Source organism: Dendronephthya gigantea, unplaced genomic scaffold (genome assembly GCF_004324835.1).
Source record: "Dendronephthya gigantea isolate DGI-Jeju-01 unplaced genomic scaffold, DenGig_1.0 000157F, whole genome shotgun sequence".
NCBI classification, from domain to species: Eukaryota; Metazoa; Cnidaria; class Anthozoa; order Malacalcyonacea; family Nephtheidae; genus Dendronephthya; species Dendronephthya gigantea.
In genome coordinates, this window is record NW_021163167.1 from 452,494 (window position 1) to 477,722 (window position 25,229).

The 25,229-nt window shown below is 33.8% G+C and overlaps 2 protein-coding genes across 2 annotated transcripts; both read right to left on the bottom strand.

Moving 5' to 3' along the window:
- Positions 1-814: 814 nt before the first annotated feature.
- On the bottom strand, positions 815-18,810 carry LOC114537453 (fibrillin-2-like). Its single transcript, XM_028558497.1, has 16 exons — positions 18,801-18,810; positions 18,621-18,743; positions 17,561-17,683; positions 17,132-17,254; positions 16,066-16,188; positions 15,637-15,759; positions 14,582-14,704; positions 14,153-14,275; positions 13,151-13,273; positions 11,407-11,535; positions 8,816-8,931; positions 7,302-7,372; positions 5,517-5,704; positions 2,270-2,404; positions 2,058-2,175; positions 815-1,226 (listed from the first exon to the last, which is right to left on the bottom strand). The coding sequence occupies exons 1-16, from the start codon at positions 18,808-18,810 to the stop codon at positions 1,094-1,096; spliced, it is 1,884 nt and encodes a 627-aa protein (XP_028414298.1). The 3' UTR covers positions 815-1,093.
- Positions 18,811-19,051: 241 nt separating this feature from the next.
- Positions 19,052-25,142, bottom strand: LOC114537454 (fibrillin-1-like; the record flags this gene model as incomplete). The annotated part of the gene is made up of 9 exons (XM_028558498.1): positions 19,052-19,173; positions 20,115-20,237; positions 20,543-20,665; positions 21,607-21,729; positions 22,037-22,159; positions 23,101-23,223; positions 23,530-23,652; positions 24,591-24,713; positions 25,020-25,142. Coding segments are annotated over 9 exons (1,106 nt in total), but the record flags the coding sequence as incomplete, so codon positions are not given.
- Positions 25,143-25,229: the final 87 nt, after the last annotated feature.

Below are 25,229 nucleotides of genomic sequence, written 5' to 3' on the forward strand. Positions count from 1 at the left end.
AAAATTCCGTTGTAGAATCGTAGAGTACGCGTCGGAATCACACACGACGCATTGGCCGCGCTTGTCACCAAGTCTTTCTAACGCTCTTTCCTAGCAACGTAGTGAATCATAAACTCTCTAATACCCTATCCTACGCCCGCCTGCAGGTGGCGAAGATACGATTCCAATGCATCTCTGAAACGCAAAGATGTGCAAAGTGCCCTTGAAAATCTAGATAGCATTAACCCAAATATTCATTTCATCGTCGAGTTACCTACCATCTTAAAAAGCAGACAATCTATTGTCGAAAGGCTACAAAGTTCTTGGATCAAGGAGAAACAATTTCCTCCGACGTTCAAACGCGAATTCGTAGGGTGACAACTTCATCGCGAAAGTATCACGACTGAAGAGCTTGACGAACCAGCAGAACTCACTAGCATTCCAGGTAAATTCTGTCATCCAGAGAAACCGTAGAATAGTCTGTCGAAACGGTTACGGTAGCAACTACCATAAAGGGGACAGTAATAAACTTTAATAAAACTGGAACCATATATAACTCTCTATTACTCCCTATTACTCCGCTTCTAGCAAAAACAAAATGGCCAACAGTTATGCTTAGGAGTAATAAAGGAGATATTAAAACACTTTGAAAGTTTAGTTTCCACATAAATTATTTAAAACAAATCACCAAAATGGGAGAAAAAATATTTACGTGCGAGACCGTAATTAGAACTGACAATAAACAGCTTTTTGTTAATAAAAACGCGTTTTTAAATTAAATTTAATAATATTTTCAGCGAAAGATCGACTGAAAGTAAATCAATAGCGAAACTGGTTAATTTTTTTACGCAATGTTTATTTCTATCATAAAATGGTGTTTATAGTAGCTACATTATAAAAAAAATTACCACGAGCTCGAGTCGATTACCATGAGCTGATAGCCGACTAAATAGTGTATAACTGTATAAAAACTGTATAAAAGTAGTAATATTATAATACGTGAAATCAATAAGTACGTTATGTGAGTGCATAGATAATTAAATTTATGGACAAATTTTTATGTTGTGCATAAAACCGCAAAACAATTTTATAGGCCTCATTTCAAAAAGTATGTTTACTCGTTGTCTGCATAATAATGTTCCATGGCAGGATATGTCGTGTAGACGGGAGAAGTGACAGTCTCTGGCATTGAGTGCAATTCTGTCTCAAATTGTTCACGTTTTTCATCATACACTTCTGCACACATGCTAATAAGATAATAAAACCATATTAGATAGGAGTTTTCGTTGGTTATGCATTAGTAAATGTTATTCAAAGAGTACGCGAAATCAATCTTCATTGCTCAACTGTTTTACGTGGGAGATTATGCAGATTTATAACATAGCTATAGCCAGGCTACATCACAGATAGCCCGCTATTGTGTTGCTTTACATGAATTATCCTCATCCTTAATTCAACTGTTGACATATCATCGCGGGCGCCGCCATTTTTTTCAGTGCACTTCACTTGAATTATGTATTATGTATATGTTTACATAAGGTTGGCAACTCTCAAGTCGTATTTTCACATTTACGAACTACATACACAAAGTTACACATCAAAATACTCGTACTTATAAATACAAAAATATACACAAAAAACTAAATCTATGTGGCAACTGACTTCCCAAAACATTTCCGAAACATTTTTTTTGTTTTAAAAGCCATTGTAAATATGAGAAATTTGCGAAAATACAAACTCTTTTTGGTTGAATTTTGTGAAAAGCCGTCGGGAACACATCACTCTTCCCTACGTCACAGCAAATACGCAATATGGTCGGCTTAGTTTTGAATTTTGAAATTTGTTTACGCCAACGGGGTTCAACCAGCAAGAAATAATTTCCGTATTTCCAAGCATCCATTTTGTATTGTTTTTATTGTATAATATAAATATGTTAATACTAAAAGTTCTTTACCCCCAATGCGCGTACACCTGATACCTGAAATCGTCCTGCATGAACAATTAACGGGCATCAATAGAATTTTTTTTCAACGACGAAAAGTAAAAATCTCAGTCCAACAAGTGTAAATGGGGCTTACCTAAATCCAGCGATAAGAACCAGAATAATGGCGATCGCAAAACACAGTGTACTCCATATAACGACTACAATCATCAAATTCCTGACGATATTGACATCATCTTTGTCAAAAGTAATGGCTAATAAAATGAGTTAAGAATTGTAACATTAGAAATGCAAAACTTTGAGACAAATAGAATATTTAACCGTATAGCAGAACGTGTTTATGCTTACCAAGACAGCTTCCGTTACTTTTTTCATATCCAGAAAGACAAACACACTTATAACTTGTGTCTGTGTTCATACATAGTGAGTTGTTACCACAATCAGGAGTATGCAGGATGCTACTTTTATTGCATTCGTCATAATCTGTTAAAGAAAAAAAAAGATTGTAAAAAGAGTGTACGTATATCTCCTTTACGGTATAGTTACATGCATGATATTTATATAATATAATTATAAGCATGTGCTAATATAGTCTCATTGGTATATAAAGTGATATTTTTTAAATAAATAGTGTACTGCATATACAACATAACTTAGAAATACATGCATGCAGCAACACCAACCCCTCGCTACTTCAAACCAAGTACACAAGCCTCTAAGCTAACCTGACCTAAACCCATATTATGAAATGACTCAAATCTCGAATCAATTAATATTATATTTTATCGAGTATATTATATATAGCGAACACTGCCATCGTTCGGTACAAAAATAATCATACTGTAATTCATAAAGTGTAAACAATGTTGATGCACCCTTTTAAAACACTTATAAGTTTGCACATTATGAATTATTTATCCTACACCGCTTTCTATTGAACTGTGTCCATGTTTGTTATCTGCTCAGTGGCGTAGCCAGCCTGACGATTTAGTCATGCTATGCAAATTTTATGTTATTAACATTATTCATTTCTTTAGAAATTCATTGTTTTCGCAGTCAATTACACCAAAAAATTAGCATAGCATGACTAAATTTTCGGGCTGGCTACGCCACTGTATCTGTCATCCTTTATCTTGTTTTTTCTCGTTTTATTTTGAAACAAGTTTATGAAACACTTTTACAAAAGAGTTTACGAAATGACAGTTAAATTGCTGACGACTTTAAAAACATTATACAAAATAAAATACGAAAAGTTATTTTGGGCAAACATATCGATAAACTATATAAGTTAATATACAGATACAGATACGGATGAGGATGTGCCGATACATAATATATAAGGTACCAAGTGTTTTTTAAAAAAGAGGTACATATCAATTTTGATTATTTTATACTTGCCGAGATCCAGTTTATTTTATATGAACTTGGCATGTCGTTTTGCAAAGACATAACTGATTACGAAAAGCGAGCACAACATTGCTCTAACTGTTTTTGAAAGTGTAAATTTGAATTTTGGTAAAAAATCTCACTTAAATGTTTTTAACGTCGACTACTGAGAAAATGCAAATATTCGCTACATAAATATTCGAGGAATAACATTTGACGTAGCTACTGTTTACTTAGGCTGTATAAGAGTCCATAATATTACCTGGCGCTTAATGCAGCAGAAATATGGGTGATGTTTTCTTCACTTTTATCAGAACTATTATTAGCTGTCAATTCATTGCAGTCGTTTCACAATATAACCTGAGTTGTGGCTAGCTCGGAAGAGCATCTACTTGACTTTGAAATAGCGAGGATTGCTGCATGCATGTATTTGTAGTTAAGATATAAACCATTTTCTCTCCCTTGCACATGTGCAACATTTGCATAATCATATTCTGTTGTAAATAATATTTCTCTTAGGGATCCAAGGATAGTGCAAAGTTTTCATGCCCTAAACAACCACACGTTTGTCCCTATCTAACAGATTCAGGGCTTTGACTTCTGCCAGAAAAAATTTAAAGGTCCAGGTTAAACAAAACACTGAATCAAGCAAAAGGTTTATTGCTAATATGTCTATGATTCATTTAGTTGCTCATGCAATTTTCTCAGTTCACAGATACAAAATACACCGCGTTTCTTTGTCAAATAAATGTAACGAGATGTATGATGTAAAAAAATTTTATCCTCCAATTATTTTAAAGGATCCGGAATAGCCAAAATACTTGCATAGTAAATAATCTAAATGTTAGCTATATAAAACTGCGCGAATTATGTCTATGCATGACTTGATGCTACGACGCGTTAATCGATCCTATCATCGAATGTGATATATATTCACGTAAGAGATGTCTATACATCTGTTTCGTCCTATAAGCTCTCAGCTCTCTGTTCGATGAAAATACAGTCGGAATTATATTTGTGCTTCATTAAATGCTTGTAATGCATTGTACAAGTTTATAAATTGCGCATATTTTACAGGGCGCCGGGCAAGGGTACTAATTCCGCCCGGAGAATTTAATTACCGGGAATGCAAATACTAAATTGAAGTTGCCCGTCATTATGGACGCTGGACGTGTTTTTGTATAAATTCAACACGAGTTGAAACTGGTGACTAGCAAACGTTTGCAAATGTGCTATTATTAGCTAAAATAAAATATCGGTTCGCGTCAGCATAACTGATATTTTGAATTTTTTTAAAAAAAATATTCATTTTTTCACTTGGATGATCTTGAAAATTTACGATAAATTGACTCGTGAAATTGATTAAAAGAGAATGTAAATTATGCCTTCGGATAGCTAAAATCAAAGATTCTAAAAGTGAAAGAAGGAAATGATTTTTTATGCACAGGGGCAGTATTACACAGTTTTTCAATTCTGGTAAATCATTTGTTCTTACATGTTTTTGAAAAGGTAGATTTTTTATTTCAAAGCATGCACGTGTTTTGTAAGTTATGTGGATTTTTGTGGATTTATCAACAAATTTGAATTATTTTCATCAAATTCGTTAAAATTATTTTGATTAGTAAAGCATTTATTTTTAATGTGAACCTGGTTTGTAGTATTGTTAAAAATTGTTCAAACTATTCGCAGGACAATTGTGATCATTGTTGAATCTGCAAGAATCGACTTTATAATTGTACTTGATTATAGCTATATAGGATTTTACTTATACGCCTTCGATCATTCAGCAGAAACGAGCATTAGCCGAATTCATATATTAAACGGGAAAGTTGATGCTAAATCTTCGTCAAAATATATTGAATAGGAATGGATAAAGTTATACGTGTGATGGGTCGGGTAATGCCAAAAAGGGTATCGTAATTATTACGATAAAATTGTTTAGACGCGGGATTCCCGTCCAACTTACCCGTCTGTTTAGACAGGAAAGTTAGGCGGGTAAATTCGGACGAGAAACGCGTCTGTGATCGAATTCACGTTAGACGAGTTTCCCCTCTTAGACGAGTTTCCCGTCTCTAATATGAATTCGCCTATTATAAAATTTTACTGTTGGAAAATATGTTAATTGCTTCAGGCGAGCGGATTTTGCATGCATGTATTTCTTCTAGCGAAAATATTCAATAAAACGAAAATATATTTGGGAGTTACATACCTTTCACACTGAAAAGGCCTTTTACTACAGTGCGATCTGTGCTCTTGCTGATTTGGAGATCTGCCCCAAGAAATGTGCCGTTTTGTGTGAAATTCATTGACTCGACCAATTCGTCTTGAATATTGTTACTGTTTATTCCAGTGGAATCATTGAATGTTGCAACGTAATCAGAAACAACAGATCCTGGGCTGTAATCGTGAAAAGAGAAAATTAGACTTATCTAAACATATTATAATGCAAGATTCGTGACTTCACGTTTACCACCAGAAACTTTTGTTCTTTAGCATCCAGTGGCATTTCGATAGGTTAATCGCGAATAATATATTTTCTATCAGTTCCATAATTTTATGGGGATTAGATTTTGATACAGTAATTTTGCCCGGGACTGAAATGTATATGACACTAAGAAAGTAGAAATTACGATAACAGGAAACAATTATTTCTGTGAATGATCTGGGCGATTTCCACGGAAAAATCTGCATGTAAATCATATAATATTTGTAACGGTTCGATACGGATTTCGAGTCGATCGCTGAGAAAGCTACAAAGGCGGTGGGGGGGGGGGGGGAGTTTAGCAAGTATGCAACGCTCAAGTGGATCAGTTTTTCCAATTAAAAATGTGAGAAATTCGACAAAATTTTTTACTAAAATGGAATAAAAAGTGCAACCCTATAAATAATACGGCTATATTAAAAAAACAGCACAAAATAGAGCAACCTTTCAATGAATCAAAATCCCCCAAGATAAATAAACTCGTCACTCGAGGCATACATGCAGCCCTTATAGCCTACGAACTTTTATCTTAGGACTTCCATCGATAGGCTCTATATATCATATAGAGCAAGAAGTGAAATTTAAATCTCTGTGAGTAAATAGTCTTTCGCACAGCGTTTTGCGGGGACTAGGGAATTTTCTATTTGTTCGATACACTGAATAGCGATTCGCAAACATTGCGTCTTCACCAAGCAAATAAAAAAAACTCCATCGTCTGTATATATTGTATGCTGGGACCACATATTATTTTTAGGTTTAACGCGGTTATGAAAAGCTAAAATATGATGGCTCATGCCCCGTTTACACTACACTCAGTTAATCGGCACGGCACGGAAAAATGAGCATACCACTGCCCATTTTATTCTTTCCCGACCTTTGTATTGTCAGCTTGAGCACTAAGAAATGGGGCACGCGTACCCATTTTAGCTGTGCCGTTCCAAAAAATTTACTGTATAGGGTAAACGGGGCTTCAGTCCGTTTCTGTAATAAACGAAATCTAAACAAACCAAAAATGCGTAAAGAGAAGTATATAAAGAGAGCACTGTAGCTAAAGGCTTAACTGGGAGTGGAGTGTATATTCATATATTCGTCTTATGCTCGACTAATTTCCTCTGTAAAGGCCGGTAGTAGACCTATTTCGATTCTTCGAGCGCTTTAAAAAATCCAAAGTGACAATAACTTAAAGGGACTATGACTGAACATAAAAATGAAATAAACAAACGAAAAAGCATTCTCAAAGCGAATTTTTTTTGTCCGTATTTACGCGATTACCTGACAACAACACAAAGTTTCAACACGGGTTGAAGTTTCAATTTGTACATTTTTGTATTTAGCATTTTATGATTTGCGTTAAGTCCCCGCAGGCAGAAATCCGTTGATCATTGAAATCTTAAGAACACGCGATTGTAAAAGTTTTGAGGGGTTTCTTGGGACACCCTGTATATGCACCTGTACAGCTAAGGCGCTGTATAAAGAGTTGAGCAAAATCTCAAAAAGGCTGTTAAAACTTACAATAGTCGTAAAATGATGATTGACTGAAAGGTGAAACGTAGCCTCGCTGTTCTCGTGTAGAGGTTCGTAAGCTATAAGAAGACAAAATATGAATTATTGTACATATTTATGTATATATATGTTTAAAAATTACACCACGAGCTCAAGTCGTATGATTATATCAGCTGATATCCGACAAGATGCGTATATAGCACCGAGTTGGCTATCAGCCATGCATATATACGACGGGAGCAAGTGGTATATTTGCTATACAATAAATTGTAAAAAATTTAACTCGATCGACTATCTCAGTCAATCTTTCACTGAAAGTTTACATGTTAATTAAATTTGAATTGAAAAACCCGTTCTCATGAACAAAGAACTACCTTTTGTCAGTTCTACTTCCTCCTAAATATTTTTATTTCATATTTTGTTTTGGATCTCTGGAAACTGAAATTTCAAAGAGTGTTTTAATTTCTCTTTATCAGTCCTAACCAAAACTGTCGGCCATTTTGTTTTTGCTACAATCACGCGAGAGTGACGAACGTCGCCCACGCAACCCCAGCAAAGGGAGATAACGCGCTATTTCTCATGGGAAATAACAACTATAATCACGTGTGGCGCATATTTCGCTGTTTACCGTGTTTGGCTTTTCTTTGGCAAGTGATATCTGATATAGAGTAAAAAACTTATTTACCGATACCTCAGAAAACATTACGTTTTGTGGACTTTTTATAGTGTTAATATTAGGATTATAGTATTATTGGAATATCAGCGATGTTTCTTTGTAAGAAAATTAAACTTTTTTGACATTTTGCATGGTGAATCAATTAATACTTAAGTCATCAATTTTTTTAACTTTTGGTTTGTTACCCCGGGATTTGTGTAGTGCAATGGTGAATATTGCACTGACATGCACAGGCCCGGGTAAAAGATAGAAAGCTCTGCATATAACAAATACACGTGGTTGTGTTCATAAATTGATGATTTCAGTTAAAGTTAATTTTTCTTTTAGGGGTTGAAACAGCCATTCCCATTTCCAATCACAATCGCCCAATTCTTACGAACATGTTTTAAAAAGTTTTACCTTGTACAAATAAACTAATTTCTTACGTTGCAAAATTAGTAATTTTCTTAAAAAAGAAAAACTCTCTTGTGTATTAAACATAACATTTCGTTGTTCATGCATGACGTCGGTTCTTCTATCGCTGAAGATTTTAAAATCTTTTACAGGAAATTATATAGGTATAATCGTCCGTTACAAGGACGAAACTTACACCTCTAAAACGGTAAACCTTATAGTCGATTACTTACCATCGCAGTTTTAAATATTGTTTTATGAGTTTCGAAAAAGTAAGGCTAATTATCTAAATTTTTAGCGCATTGAATATACGTTGCGCGAAATCGTTTAAAATTTGCACAATTATTCAAAGGGGGGGGGGGCGGGCAATCAGTGCGGCAAAACATAATAGAAATTTAAGCAAAAAGCACACGAGCCACCATGAATATTTATCAGAATGACGTTGCTGACGTACCTCATTGAGTAACAGTTCAGTAAATTGAAAGTATTCTAAACTTTGTGGATCATCATAGGCAGAGATGTAGACGCGATTTATAATCACAAATTGACCTTCGACAGAGGCCTGAATATCTATAAAAGGGAAGAGAAGACGCGTGTAAGTTGCGTTTTAATTGAATTAGTTTATGCGGGGTAGGACAGGACATGTATACTGTAAAATTTTAATTGTGTAACAGAGTCATGCATACTGTATGGAGTGTATGCGTGTACTAAAATGAATGCGAGCTGAGTTATTTCATTAATCATAATCTTCTGTGATGGTTGGCAAACACTGTATAATCATATCAAAGCATGAATAATTAATGACATTTTTACCCAACCAAATTTCGTGAATAAGGTCACATTCACACCCTGTATACCACATACAAATTAGATTGACTGTATCGGAAAAATACAACCACTAGTGTTTGTAACTGGTTTGCATGTGCATTCAAATCTTATTTAGTACAAATTCATTTTACAAGTTGTTTACAACACTGTCTAAACCTAAGGGGTATTGCCGATCAATGTTTAGATACATTATGACAACAAAACGATCTTATATTGGAAAACGAAATGTTGATTTTACAATACCTGTGTAACTTATTAGTACCTGATGTAAGTACATATTTTTGGTCCAGTGGAGCTTTATTTATATTTAAATCGTTCATAATCATGCATTGCACCACTCGCTTCATTACCCCAAACATAAATGTTTGTTTCTTTTTGATATGATAAAATCGTAAAATCTTCGTAGCCCTTTGTCGCAGTCTTTTAAATGTACTAACATTGAAATCACGATTTATTCTGTTTTAAAAATTTCCAGGGATGAAAAGTGCAAACTTAAACGTTTCCGTAATCGATACTGAATATTTGTTCTCAAAAAGTATATGAAGAACGCAAGAATTAAACGAAAAATGTAATTAATTAAGGTTTTACCTCAAGCAAATAAAAGGAGTCGATGGCAAAACGTTTATTACTGCAGAAGTTTTATTTATTAGTTCAGCTCCGAGAAAAAATATTTAGAACTAAATAAAACTAGTTCAGTCGTTCAAGCGTCAAAACCCAGTTTGTTATCGTGTTCACAAAAATCGTCTATCTTCCACCATTTGATGTTTTTGGTCTGGGTAACTACAGTAGTCCCCCGCTAACTCGAACTCGCTTAACTCGAACTCCTCGCTAACTCGAACTAAATCCAATTCCCCTTGAATTTGATAATGTTTTTTACAGTAATTTATTCCGCTTAACTCGAACTCGCTTAACTCGAACTCCTCGCTAATTTGAACAAATTTTGTCACCCCTTGGTCAAATATATCCGGTTAACTCGAATTTTGGCTTCGAATCATAGATCAGCAAACTTTAAAATGTGAGAAGATAGAATTTTGACAACTGGAAACGATCAAAATAACAACAAGTTAATCAGTGTATAATTGTATATAAATGCTTATAAATTTTAAAAGATTTTGTGTGGTGCTACGGTCGTTATTGATCTAACTTTTTTAGTTCATTTTGTATTCTTTCGATCTTTTTAATTTCAAAACGTCGTCCACTCTCGCTGACCATTCATATTGAGAGGCCTGGTATCCCTTGAAGAATGATTCGATTGGATTTTATATCTTATTGTATTACTTATAATAAACGTAATCTGACACCAACTCCGGTTAACTCGAACCCCCGGTAACTCGAACAATTTTTCTTCCCCCTTGGGAGTTCGAGTTAGCGAGGGATTACTGTATAGTGATTGAAGATTCCTACAATTCTTTTTTTACTCAGAGCAACTTGGCTTGCAATATGTCATGAAAAGATTTTTATCTTTTTCAAAATAAGAGAGAAAATTTTAATCTACTAGACCATCTTAAGACATAATTTTTAACACACTTCTTTCAGATTTTTATACAATATTTTCTACTTTTTCTAGTATTTCGTAACTTTATAGCCTTTGCTAGGACGTACAGGACTGTTTAGTTTCTATGCAAATAATTTCGCGCTATTTTATTTACTTTGGCAAAATCATTCGGATGGTTACAAAATCAACCAAGATAATTTTCAAAATTTTCAGTACTTGGTAATAAATACATTTTGAAAAACAAAAATTGATAAATTTCATATTTTGTATTCTGAATGGCGACTGGCTAGTTGTATATACTAGAGTGTTTTTTTATTCGCTATGAGAAATAGTGCAATTACAACTCGCAAAATATGCAACTTGTAGAGCTAATCATGCGATGTCGAGTACAATTCAGGAATTATAGTACTCGTGATGTTTAAGCAATGTTTAGGGGTACAAATTCTGGCCAGATATTGTGATGACGCCAGAGCATTTTGTCGCACAATATACAGACCCAAAGTTGTTTAAATTCTAGATTTATGGACAGTGCATGCTGGACATTAGAAAATCGATGTTTTTGTTGATTAGGCGCATGCGCGAAATGTGAACCAGACTGGTTATCAGCAATTGGCTAGGCTTGTATTGCATTGAAAACAAACAATCGGCTTAAGAGGAAGTTCAGGCACATGCAGGTGACCCAGGTTGCCAACGATGTTAAGCTACATGCACGCGAAACCTACCAGTACATTCTTCATCAACAATTTGCTGTCGTGGACTGGTACAATGGCAACGGTATGCTCCAGGGAAGTTAACACATTCTTGACCTTGACCTGAACATTTTCGCGATTCTCCAACACATTCGTTTATGTCTGGAAAGAAAGATATGGAAAATCCAATAGACCTTTTGGGTAATTACGTCACAACATTATCGTTTTACCTTAAGTAAATGAGATGGATTTCTCACGAGCCGCGCAAAGATACAAAACATCCTTCTTCACCGCATTGACGAAAAAGAATTTTTCATTTTGATAAATAGGTATGGAAATAAGTAATAACTCGAGAACGAGGCTTGCGGTCTTCGCCCCTGAGCCTCTTTCTCATGTTATGGGTTATTTCTACATTTATTGGACAAGAAATCTTTTTCATGCATTTGTTGAAAAGGATGTTTTGCATTTTTGCACGTAGCTCGGGAGAGTAAAACTTGAATAAAATGCATTTCATTTAAGGTGTATCTACATTAATATCTCCAACTAAAAGTTTGAGCAGCTTCAAAAGAATCCTGGTCGCCCAGTTGTTTATTAAAAACCGGTTAACGCTAACCTAGCTAGATTCTGCTGGAATTAAATTTAACCTTTTTTGGAAACCTCCCGCTGCACCTAAATTGAAGGCGATCCGATGTATTTTGATTTTAGGATTTTTGATCTTGGGATTTTTTATCAGGAAGCAGTAAGTGCAACTAAGCCTAATGAACTGCGCCGATACTCTGCTTCCTCACGTCATTGCAGTCAATTAAAATTGTGATGTATCTAGCGCGAAGATTTATTTTTTTTGCACTTATTTGCCTCGGGTACGAGGTTGTAATAATCGTTTGCTTTTATTTAAAGAGTAAAATTGAATTAGAGAGACAGTAAAGAAGCGTATTTATAGAAGTAAATTTCGCACCTTCATGTAATGTGATTGGATTCCAATCGAACCAAATAAACCTTTTCAGCTTACATGCAATTAAGTTAACCTATTTCATATGTTGTGACCATGGAATAACCAAGAAAAATAACTTGAAATGGGTCAATTTGCATACAAGCTGAAAAGGTCTATTGTTAGATGGGATGTACCAAAAATTCTCATTTGCCATAACGTGAAAAAAATTAAAGCTCTTGAACTGGAATAAACCCCCATTGAATGTGGAAAGACATATAAGTCAGGATATCAAATTAAAATTTAGCTTACTTTTATTTTCTTCATTGCTTCATTTAAAAATTCATTATATTCACAGTCATTGAACACCAAAATAATATTAGCAAATCGGGAAAAAATCATCAGCCGGCTAGGGTATAATACCGATTTGTATTATGTACGAAAGGTTTAAGCAGATCATGACATCAAAATCGTTTTGGATAATTTCACGCGTCATTTAGGTATGAAGAAAACTCTATCTATGCGAAAAAAGAAAGACCGCATTTGCGCTTACAGTGACGAGGTTTTCCTCAACAAATAACAATGCTTTACTTTCAAATCGACAAACTAATGCTGCATATGTAAGAGTATACAATGCAAGACTAGACTGTGCAAATCATAACTATGGTTCCTGATAAATAAAAGTTACAAGAAGCTTTTAATCCCGAGTAAATTCAAGCGTATTAATTTTTATAGCCGGTGGATTAACACTCGGTAAATTTAAGACGGTGCAACCAGGATTCACAAATAATGAGCAGCCAACGCGAGCAATGGTCGCACTAGCATCACCAAAGTTGTAATGAAAAATACCTTCGCATGTAATTCCATTTCCGGTATAATCTTCATTGCAGGTACAAGTGAAAGAACCAATGGTATTTTTACACGTTGCTTGGCTGTGACAATTATTCGTTTTAAGTGTGCATTCGTCCAAATCTTCAAAGGTAATAAATCATGAATATTAACCACCGAGTTGGTTTTCTTTAATGAATGTTCATATAATACTGTCCAATTAAACTGTATAGTTATAATTGTTACTTTTAGTGAAGTATAAATGCCTTTTATGATTAACTTTTAACATCTTAAACGTAAATAGATAATGAATAATCCATGCAAAAACCTCTGTCTAAAATTTCACAGCACAGATTGAACAAACGAGGTCAACAATCTGTTTATTATACGCCTGAACTAGTCCAGGTACGGAGTAAACGGACAACACTCCATATATGGGTTTTACGGACTGCTCTCAACCAATCAGAATAAATGATTTTAAACCGCATTATAATAAATCATGAATATAAAACTGCCCATACTATTGTTGTGGATTTTGAATACATCAAAAGTTTAAGGTATCTTAAAAAACTTTGCAATATACTTTGTAAATTTTGTCTTGACGGATTTATTAGCCTTTAAAGTTGCCGGACATCGCGTCAAATCGGTTAAACAAAAAAAAAACTGATCTGCATTTCCGGATTTGAGGTCTGGTCCGGTAACTTTAAAGGCTAAGATAATAATACCTTAAACTTTTTACATATTCAAAATCCACAATATGGTATAGGCACTTTAAGCGATCGAGTTGGTTTTCTTTAAATAATAACGTCCAATTAGACTGTATAGGTCATTATTGTCATTTTCAGTGAAGTATAAAAGTCTTTTATGATTAACTGTTAACATTCTAAACGGATATAAATGTTGACGACTTTCATATGCATATAAGGTAAATTTGTTGGCAAACCGCGTTTAGACAATAGATGAGAAACGAACGGGTGCAATTGTTGTGGGAGCGGTTGCAAAGTTGTATTGTTAATTGCATACCTTCACACATGGTTCCATTTCCTGAATAACCTTCATTGCAGGTACAATTGAACGACCCAGTGGTATTACTGCACGTTGCCTGACTGTGACAATTATGAGCTCCAACTGTGCATTCGTTAACATCTTCAAAGGCAATAAAGATTGAATATTAAACGACTGAGTTGGTTTACCTTAATGCACGTGCGTTCATATAATAACGTCCAATTAGACATTATAATTAATTTATAATTGTCACTTTTTGAAGTATAAATGCTTTTTATCAATAACTATTAATGGTTATTATCTTGCTGAGCATAATTTATAGTATAATTATAGGTGTGCCAAAGACAGCGTTACATGCCTGCCTGTTAATGGTCTCGGCCGATTCCAGAATTTTAGATTTTAAATTTAGAGCAAAATAATGACGAAATTGTAATGCAAACTACGTACCTGTGCACATGGTTCCATCTCCTGTATAACCTTCATTACAGGTACAGTTGAACGAACCAGCGGTGTTTTTACACGTTGCTTGGCTGTGACATTTTTGCGTTTTAAATGTGCATTCGTCCACATCTTTAAAGGTAATACATCATGAATATTAAACATAGTACGAGTTGATTTTCTTTAATGAATGTTTATATAATAACGTCCATTTAGACTGTAGTTATAATTGTTACTTTTAGTGAAGTATAAATGCCTCTTATGATTAACTTTTAACATCTTAAACGTAAATATAGATAATGAATAATCCATGCAAAAACCTCTGTCTAAAATTTCACAGCACAGATTGAAAAGCGAGGTCAATAATCTGTTTATTATACGCCTGAACTGGTCCAGGTACGGAGTAAACGGACCACACTCCGGATATGGGTTTTACGACCCACTCTCAACTAATCAGAAGAAATGATTTTGAACAGCCATATAATAAATCATGAATAACAAACTGCCCATACCATGGTTGTAGATTTTGAATACATCAAAAGTTTAAGATATTTCAAAAAACTTTGCAATATACTTTGTTAATAAAAATTTTGTCTGGATGGATTTATTAGCCTTTAAACTTGCCGGACATGCGTCAAATAAATTAAACAAAAAAAACTGATCTGCATTTCAGGATTTGAGGTCTGGTCCGGTAACTTTAAAGGCTAAGATAAATCCATCAAGATTTTTCTCTAACAAAATGTATTGCATTTTTTTAACACCTTAAACTTTTTACATATTGAAAATCCACAATATGGTATAGGCACTTTAAGCGATCGAGTTGGTTTTCTTTAAATAATAACGTCCAATTAGACTGTAAAGGTCATTATTGTCATTTTCAGTGAAGTATAAAAGTCTTTTATGATTAACTGTTACTGTAACATTCTAAACGGATATAAATGTTGACGACTTTCATATGCATATAAGGTAAATTTGTTGGCAAACCGCGTTTAGACAATAGATGAGAAACGAACGGGTGCAATTGTTGTGGGAGCGGTTGCAAAGTTGTATTGTTAATCGCATACCTTCACACATGGTTCCATTTCCTGAATAACCTTCATTGCAGGTACAATTGAACGACCCAGTGGTATTACTGCACGTTGCCTGACTGTGACAATTATGAGCTCCAACTGTGCATTCGTTAATATCTTCAAAGGCAATAAAGATTGAATATTAAACGACTGAGTTGGTTTACCTTAATGCACGTGCGTTCATATAATAACGTCCAATTAGACATTATAATTAATTTATAATTGTCACTTTTTGAAGTATAAATGCTTTTTATCAATAACTATTAATGGTTATTATCTTGCTGAGCATAATTTATAGTATAATTATAGGTGTGCCAAAGACAGCGTTACATGCCTGCCTGTTAATGGTCTCGGCCGATTCCAGAATTTTAGATTTTAAATTTAGAGCAAAATAATGACGAAATTGTAATGCAAACTACGTACCTGTGCACATGGTTCCATCTCCTGTATAACCTTCATTACAGGTACAGTTGAACGAACCAGCGGTGTTTTTACACGTTGCTTGGCTGTGACATTTTTGCGTTTTAAATGTGCATTCGTCCACATCTTTAAAGGTAATACATCATGAATATTAAACATATAGTACGAGTTGATTTTCTTTAATGAATGTTTATATAATAACGTCCATTTAGACTGTAGTTATAATTGTTACTTTTAGTGAAGTATAAATGCCTCTTATGATTAACTTTTAACATCTTAAACGTAAATATATTGATAATGAATAATCCATGCAAAAACCTCTGTCTAAAATTTCACAGCACAGATTGAACAAGCGAGGTCAATAATCTGTTTATTATACGCCTGAACTGGTCCAGGTACGGAGTAAACGGACCACACTCCGGATATGGGTTTTACGACCCACTCTCAACTAATCAGAAGAAATGATTTTGAACAGCCATATAATAAATCATGAATAACAAACTGCCCATACCATGGTTGTAGATTTTGAATACATCAAAAGTTTAAGATATTTCAAAAAACTTTGCAATATACTTTGTTAATGAAAAATTTTGTCTGGATGGATTTATTAGCCTTTAAACTTGCCGGACATAGCGTCAAATAAATTAAACAAAAAAAACCTGATCTGCATTTCAGGATTTGAGGTCTGGTCCGGTAACTTTAAAGGCTAAGATAAATCCATCAAGATTTTTCTCTAACAAAATGTATTGCATTTTTTTAATAACACCTTAAACTTTTTACATATTGAAAATCCACAATATGGTATAGGCACTTTAAGCGATCGAGTTGGTTTTCTTTAAATAATAACGTCCAATTAGACTGTAAAGGTCATTATTGTCATTTTCAGTGAAGTATAAAAGTCTTTTATGATTAACTGTTACTGTAACATTCTAAACGGATATAAATGTTGACGACTTTCATATGCATATAAGGTAAATTTGTTGGCAAACCGCGTTTAGACAATAGATGAGAAACGAACGGGTGCAATTGTTGTGGGAGCGGTTGCAAAGTTGTATTGTTAATTGCATACCTTCACACATGGTTCCATTTCCTGAATAACCTTCATTGCAGGTACAATTGAACGACCCAGTGGTATTACTGCACGTTGCCTGACTGTGACAATTATGAGCTCCAACTGTGCATTCGTTAATATCTTCAAAGGCAATAAAGATTGAATATTAAACGACTGAGTTGGTTTACCTTAATGCACGTGCGTTCATATAATAACGTCCAATTAGACATTATAATTAATTTATAATTGTCACTTTTTGAAGTATAAATGCTTTTTATCAATAACTATTAATGGTTATTATCTTGCTGAGCATAATTTATAGTATAATTATAGGTGTGCCAAAGACAGCGTTACATGCCTGCCTGTTAATGGTCTCGGCCGATTCCAGAATTTTAGATTTTAAATTTAGAGCAAAATAATGACGAAATTGTAATGCAAACTACGTACCTGTGCACATGGTTCCATCTCCTGTATAACCTTCATTACAGGTACAGTTGAACGAACCAGCGGTGTTTTTACACGTTGCTTGGCTGTGACATTTTTGCGTTTTAAATGTGCATTCGTCCACATCTTTAAAGGTAATACATCATGAATATTAAACATAGTACGAGTTGATTTTCTTTAATGAATGTTTATATAATAACGTCCATTTAGACTGTAGTTATAATTGTTACTTTTAGTGAAGTATAAATGCCTCTTATGATTAACTTTTAACATCTTAAACGTAAATAGATAATGAATAATCCATGCAAAAACCTCGGTCTAAAATTTCACAGCACAGATTGAAAAAGCGAGGTCAATAATCTGTTTATTATACGCCTGAACTGGTCCAGGTACGGAGTAAACGGACCACACTCCGGATATGGGTTTTACGACCCACTCTCAACTAATCAGAAGAAATGATTTTGAACAGCCATATAATAAATCATGAATAACAAACTGCCCATACCATGGTTGTAGATTTTGAATACATCAAAAGTTTAAGATATTTCAAAAAACTTTGCAATATACTTTGTTAATAAAAAATTTTGTCTGGATGGATTTATTAGCCTTTAAACTTGCCGGACATGGCGTCAAATAAATTAAACAAAAAAAAACTGATCTGCATTTCAGGATTTGAGGTCTGGTCCGGTAACTTTAAAGGCTAAGATAAATCCATCAAGATTTTTCTCTAACAAAATGTATTGCATTTTTTTAATAACACCTTAAACTTTTTACATATTGAAAATCCACAATATGGTATAGGCACTTTAAGCGATCGAGTTGGTTTTCTTTAAATAATAACGTCCAATTAAACTGTAAAGGTCATTATTGTCATTTTCAGTGAAGTATAAAAGTCTTTTATGATTAACTGTTACTGTAACATTCTAAACGGATATAAATGTTGACGACTTTCATATGCATATAAGGTAAATTTGTTGGCAAACCGCGTTTAGACAATAGATGAGAAACGAACGGGTGCAATTGTTGTGGGAGCGGTTGCAAAGTTGTATTGTTAATCGCATACCTTCACACATGGTTCCATTTCCTGAATAACCTTCATTGCAGGTACAATTGAACGACCCAGTGGTATTACTGCACGTTGCCTGACTGTGACAATTATGAGCTCCAACTGTGCATTCGTTAATATCTTCAAAGGCAATAAAGATTGAATATTAAACGACTGAGTTGGTTTACCTTAATGCACGTGCGTTCATATAATAACGTCCAATTAGACATTATAATTAATTTATAATTGTCACTTTTTGAAGTATAAATGCTTTTTATCAATAACTATTAATGGTTATTATCTTGCTGAGCATAATTTATAGTATAATTATAGGTGTGCCAAAGACAGCGTTACATGCCTGCCTGTTAATGGTCTCGCCGATTCCAGAATGATTGAATTTTTAAATTTAAAACAAATCAGATGACGAAATAATGAAGTAGTAAAATTTATTAAAAACATGGTACCATCTCCTGTATAACCTTCATTACAGGTACAGTTGAACGAACCAGCGGTGTTTTTACACGTTGCTTGGCTGTGACATTTTGCGTTTTAAATGTGCATTCGTCCACATCTTTAAAGGTAATACATCATGAATATTAAACATAGTACGAGTTGATTTTCTTTAATGAATGTTTATATAATAACGTCCATTTAGACTGTAGTTATAATTGTTACTTTTAGTGAAGTATAAATGCCTCTTATGATTAACTTTTAACATCTTAAACGTAAATATATTGATAATGAATAATCCATGCAAAAACCTCTGTCTAAAATTTCACAGCACAGATTGAACAAGCGAGGTCAATAATCTGTTTATTATACGCCTGAACTGGTCCAGGTACGGAGTAAACGGACCACACTCCGGATATGGGTTTTACGACCCACTCTCAACTAATCAGAAGAAATGATTTTGAACAGCCATATAATAAATCATGAATAACAAACTGCCCATACCATGGTTGTAGATTTTGAATACATCAAAAGTTTAAGATATTTCAAAAAACTTTGCAATATACTTTGTTAATGAAAAATTTTGTCTGGATGGATTTATTAGCCTTTAAACTTGCCGGACATAGCGTCAAATAAATTAAACAAAAAAAACCTGATCTGCATTTCAGGATTTGAGGTCTGGTCCGGTAACTTTAAAGGCTAAGATAAATCCATCAAGATTTTTCTCTAACAAAATGTATTGCATTTTTTTAATAACACCTTAAACTTTTTACATATTGAAAATCCACAATATGGTATAGGCACTTTAAGCGATCGAGTTGGTTTTCTTTAAATAATAACGTCCAATTAGACTGTAAAGGTCATTATTGTCATTTTCAGTGAAGTATAAAAGTCTTTTATGATTAACTGTTACTGTAACATTCTAAACGGATATAAATGTTGACGACTTTCATATGCATATAAGGTAAATTTGTTGGCAAACCGCGTTTAGACAATAGATGAGAAACGAACGGGTGCAATTGTTGTGGGAGCGGTTGCAAAGTTGTATTGTTAATTGCATACCTTCACACATGGTTCCATTTCCTGAATAACCTTCATTGCAGGTACAATTGAACGACCCAGTGGTATTACTGCACGTTGCCTGACTGTGACAATTATGAGCTCCAACTGTGCATTCGTTAATATCTTCAAAGGCAATAAAGATTGAATATTAAACGACTGAGTTGGTTTACCTTAATGCACGTGCGTTCATATAATAACGTCCAATTAGACATTATAATTAATTTATAATTGTCACTTTTTGAAGTATAAATGCTTTTTATCAATAACTATTAATGGTTATTATCTTGCTGAGCATAATTTATAGTAAATTATAGGTGTGCCAAAGACAGCGTTACATGCCTGCCTGTTAATGGTCTCGGCCGATTCCAGAATTTTAGATTTTAAATTTAGAGCAAAATAATGACGAAATTGTAATGCAAACTACGTACCTGTGCACATGGTTCCATCTCCTGTATAACCTTCATTACAGGTACAGTTGAACGAACCAGCGGTGTTTTTACACGTTGCTTGGCTGTGACATTTTTGCGTTTTAAATGTGCATTCGTCCACATCTTTAAAGGTAATACATCATGAATATTAAACATAGTACGAGTTGATTTTCTTTAATGAATGTTTATATAATAACGTCCATTTAGACTGTAGTTATAATTGTTACTTTTAGTGAAGTATAAATGCCTCTTATGATTAACTTTTAACATCTTAAACGTAAATATATTGATAATGAATAATCCATGCAAAAACCTCTGTCTAAAATTTCACAGCACAGATTGAACAAGCGAGGTCAATAATCTGTTTATTATACGCCTGAACTGGTCCAGGTACGGAGTAAACGGACCACACTCCGGATATGGGTTTTACGACCCACTCTCAACTAATCAGAAGAAATGATTTTGAACAGCCATATAATAAATCATGAATAACAAACTGCCCATACCATGGTTGTAGATTTTGAATACATCAAAAGTTTAAGATATTTCAAAAAACTTTGCAATATACTTTGTTAATGAAAAATTTTGTCTGGATGGATTTATTAGCCTTTAAACTTGCCGGACATAGCGTCAAATAAATTAAACAAAAAAAACCTGATCTGCATTTCAGGATTTGAGGTCTGGTCCGGTAACTTTAAAGGCTAAGATAAATCCATCAAGATTTTTCTCTAACAAAATGTATTGCATTTTTTTAATAACACCTTAAACTTTTTACATATTGAAAATCCACAATATGGTATAGGCACTTTAAGCGATCGAGTTGGTTTTCTTTAAATAATAACGTCCAATTAGACTGTAAAGGTCATTATTGTCATTTTCAGTGAAGTATAAAAGTCTTTTATGATTAACTGTTACTGTAACATTCTAAACGGATATAAATGTTGACGACTTTCATATGCATATAAGGTAAATTTGTTGGCAAACCGCGTTTAGACAATAGATGAGAAACGAACGGGTGCAATTGTTGTGGGAGCGGTTGCAAAGTTGTATTGTTAATTGCATACCTTCACACATGGTTCCATTTCCTGAATAACCTTCATTGCAGGTACAATTGAACGACCCAGTGGTATTACTGCACGTTGCCTGACTGTGACAATTATGAGCTCCAACTGTGCATTCGTTAATATCTTCAAAGGCAATAAAGATTGAATATTAAACGACTGAGTTGGTTTACCTTAATGCACGTGCGTTTCATATAATAACGTCCAATTAGACATTATAATTAATTTATAATTGTCACTTTTTGAAGTATAAATGCTTTTTATCAATAACTATTAATGGTTATTATCTTGCTGAGCATAATTTATAGTATAATTATAGGTGTGCCAAAGACAGCGTTACATGCCTGCCTGTTAATGGTCTCGGCCGATTCCAGAATTTTAGATTTTAAATTTAGAGCAAAATAATGACGAAATTGTAATGCAAACTACGTACCTGTGCACATGGTTCCATCTCCTGTATAACCTTCATTACAGGTACAGTTGAACGAACCAGCGGTGTTTTTACACGTTGCTTGGCTGTGACATTTTTGCGTTTTAAATGTGCATTCGTCCACATCTTTAAAGGTAATACATCATGAATATTAAACATAGTACGAGTTGATTTTCTTTAATGAATGTTTATATAATAACGTCCATTTAGACTGTAGTTATAATTGTTACTTTTAGTGAAGTATAAATGCCTCTTATGATTAACTTTTAACATCTTAAACGTAAATATATTGATAATGAATAATCCATGCAAAAACCTCTGTCTAAAATTTCACAGCACAGATTGAACAAGCGAGGTCAATAATCTGTTTATTATACGCCTGAACTGGTCCAGGTACGGAGTAAACGGACCACACTCCGGATATGGGTTTTACGACCCACTCTCAACTAATCAGAAGAAATGATTTTGAACAGCCATATAATAAATCATGAATAACAAACTGCCCATACCATGGTTGTAGATTTTGAATACATCAAAAGTTTAAGATATTTCAAAAAACTTTGCAATATACTTTGTTAATGAAAAATTTTGTCTGGATGGATTTATTAGCCTTTAAACTTGCCGGACATAGCGTCAAATAAATTAAACAAAAAAAACCTGATCTGCATTTCAGGATTTGAGGTCTGGTCCGGTAACTTTAAAGGCTAAGATAAATCCATCAAGATTTTTCTCTAACAAAATGTATTGCATTTTTTTAATAACACCTTAAACTTTTTACATATTGAAAATCCACAATATGGTATAGGCACTTTAAGCGATCGAGTTGGTTTTCTTTAAATAATAACGTCCAATTAGACTGTAAAGGTCATTATTGTCATTTTCAGTGAAGTATAAAAGTCTTTTATGATTAACTGTTACTGTAACATTCTAAACGGATATAAATGTTGACGACTTTCATATGCATATAAGGTAAATTTGTTGGCAAACCGCGTTTAGACAATAGATGAGAAACGAACGGGTGCAATTGTTGTGGGAGCGGTTGCAAAGTTGTATTGTTAATTGCATACCTTCACACATGGTTCCATTTCCTGAATAACCTTCATTGCAGGTACAATTGAACGACCCAGTGGTATTACTGCACGTTGCCTGACTGTGACAATTATGAGCTCCAACTGTGCATTCGTTAATATCTTCAAAGGCAATAAAGATTGAATATTAAACGACTGAGTTGGTTTACCTTAATGCACGTGCGTTCATATAATAACGTCCAATTAGACATTATAATTAATTTATAATTGTCACTTTTTGAAGTATAAATGCTTTTTATCAATAACTATTAATGGTTATTATCTTGCTGAGCATAATTTATAGTATAATTATAGGTGTGCCAAAGACAGCGTTACATGCCTGCCTGTTAATGGTCTCGGCCGATTCCAGAATTTTAGATTTTAAATTTAGAGCAAAATAATGACGAAATTGTAATGCAAACTACGTACCTGTGCACATGGTTCCATCTCCTGTATAACCTTCATTACAGGTACAGTTGAACGAACCAGCGGTGTTTTTACACGTTGCTTGGCTGTGACATTTTTGCGTTTTAAATGTGCATTCGTCCACATCTTTAAAGGTAATACATCATGAATATTAAACATAGTACGAGTTGATTTTCTTTAATGAATGTTTATTAATAACGTCCATTTAGACTGTAGTTATAATTGTTACTTTTAGTGAAGTATAAATGCCTCTTATGATTAACTTTTAACATCTTAAACGTAAATATATTGATAATGAATAATCCATGCAAAAACCTCTGTCTAAAATTTCACAGCACAGATTGAACAAGCGAGGTCAATAATCTGTTTATTATACGCCTGAACTGGTCCAGGTACGGAGTAAACGGACCACACTCCGGATATGGGTTTTACGACCCACTCTCAACTAATCAGAAGAAATGATTTTGAACAGCCATATAATAAATCATGAATAACAAACTGCCCATACCATGGTTGTAGATTTTGAATACATCAAAAGTTTAAGATATTTCAAAAACTTTGCAATATACTTTGTTAATAAAAATTTTGTCTGGATGGATTTATTAGCCTTTAAACTTGCCGGACATGGCGTCAAATAAATTAAACAAAAAAAACCTGATCTGCATTTCAGGATTTGAGGTCTGGTCCGGTAACTTTAAAGGCTAAGATAAATCCATCAAGATTTTTCTCTAACAAAATGTATTGCATTTTTTTAATAACACCTTAAACTTTTTACATATTGAAAATCCACAATATGGTATAGGCACTTTAAGCGATCGAGTTGGTTTTCTTTAAATAATAACGTCCAATTAGACTGTAAAGGTCATTATTGTCATTTTCAGTGAAGTATAAAAGTCTTTTATGATTAACTGTTACTGTAACATTCTAAACGGATATAAATGTTGACGACTTTCATATGCATATAAGGTAAATTTGTTGGCAAACCGCGTTTAGACAATAGATGAGAAACGAACGGGTGCAATTGTTGTGGGAGCGGTTGCAAAGTTGTATTGTTAATTGCATACCTTCACACATGGTTCCATTTCCTGAATAACCTTCATTGCAGGTACAATTGAACGACCCAGTGGTATTACTGCACGTTGCCTGACTGTGACAATTATGAGCTCCAACTGTGCATTCGTTAATATCTTCAAAGGCAATAAAGATTGAATATTAAACGACTGAGTTGGTTTACCTTAATGCACGTGCGTTCATATAATAACGTCCAATTAGACATTATAATTAATTTATAATTGTCACTTTTTGAAGTATAAATGCTTTTTATCAATAACTATTAATGGTTATTATCTTGCTGAGCATAATTTATAGTATAATTATAGGTGTGCCAAAGACAGCGTTACATGCCTGCCTGTTAATGGTCTCGGCCGATTCCAGAATTTTAGATTTTAAATTTAGAGCAAAATAATGACGAAATTGTAATGCAAACTACGTACCTGTGCACATGGTTCCATCTCCTGTATAACCTTCATTACAGGTACAGTTGAACGAACCAGCGGTGTTTTTACACGTTGCTTGGCTGTGACATTTTTGCGTTTTAAATGTGCATTCGTCCACATCTTTAAAGGTAATACATCATGAATATTAAACATAGTACGAGTTGATTTTCTTTAATGAATGTTTATATAATAACGTCCATTTAGACT

Bases quoted from the DNA above. Each gene is read 5' to 3' on its own strand.
- LOC114537453 (XM_028558497.1), bottom strand. The intron at 17,684-18,620 runs GTATGCGATTAA...TTACCTTTAAAG, and splicing joins AAATGGAACCATGTGTGAAG to ATGTGGACGAATGCACATTT. The intron at 15,760-16,065 runs GTACGTAGTTTG...TTGCCTTTGAAG, and splicing joins AGATGGAACCATGTGCACAG to ATATTAACGAATGCACAGTT.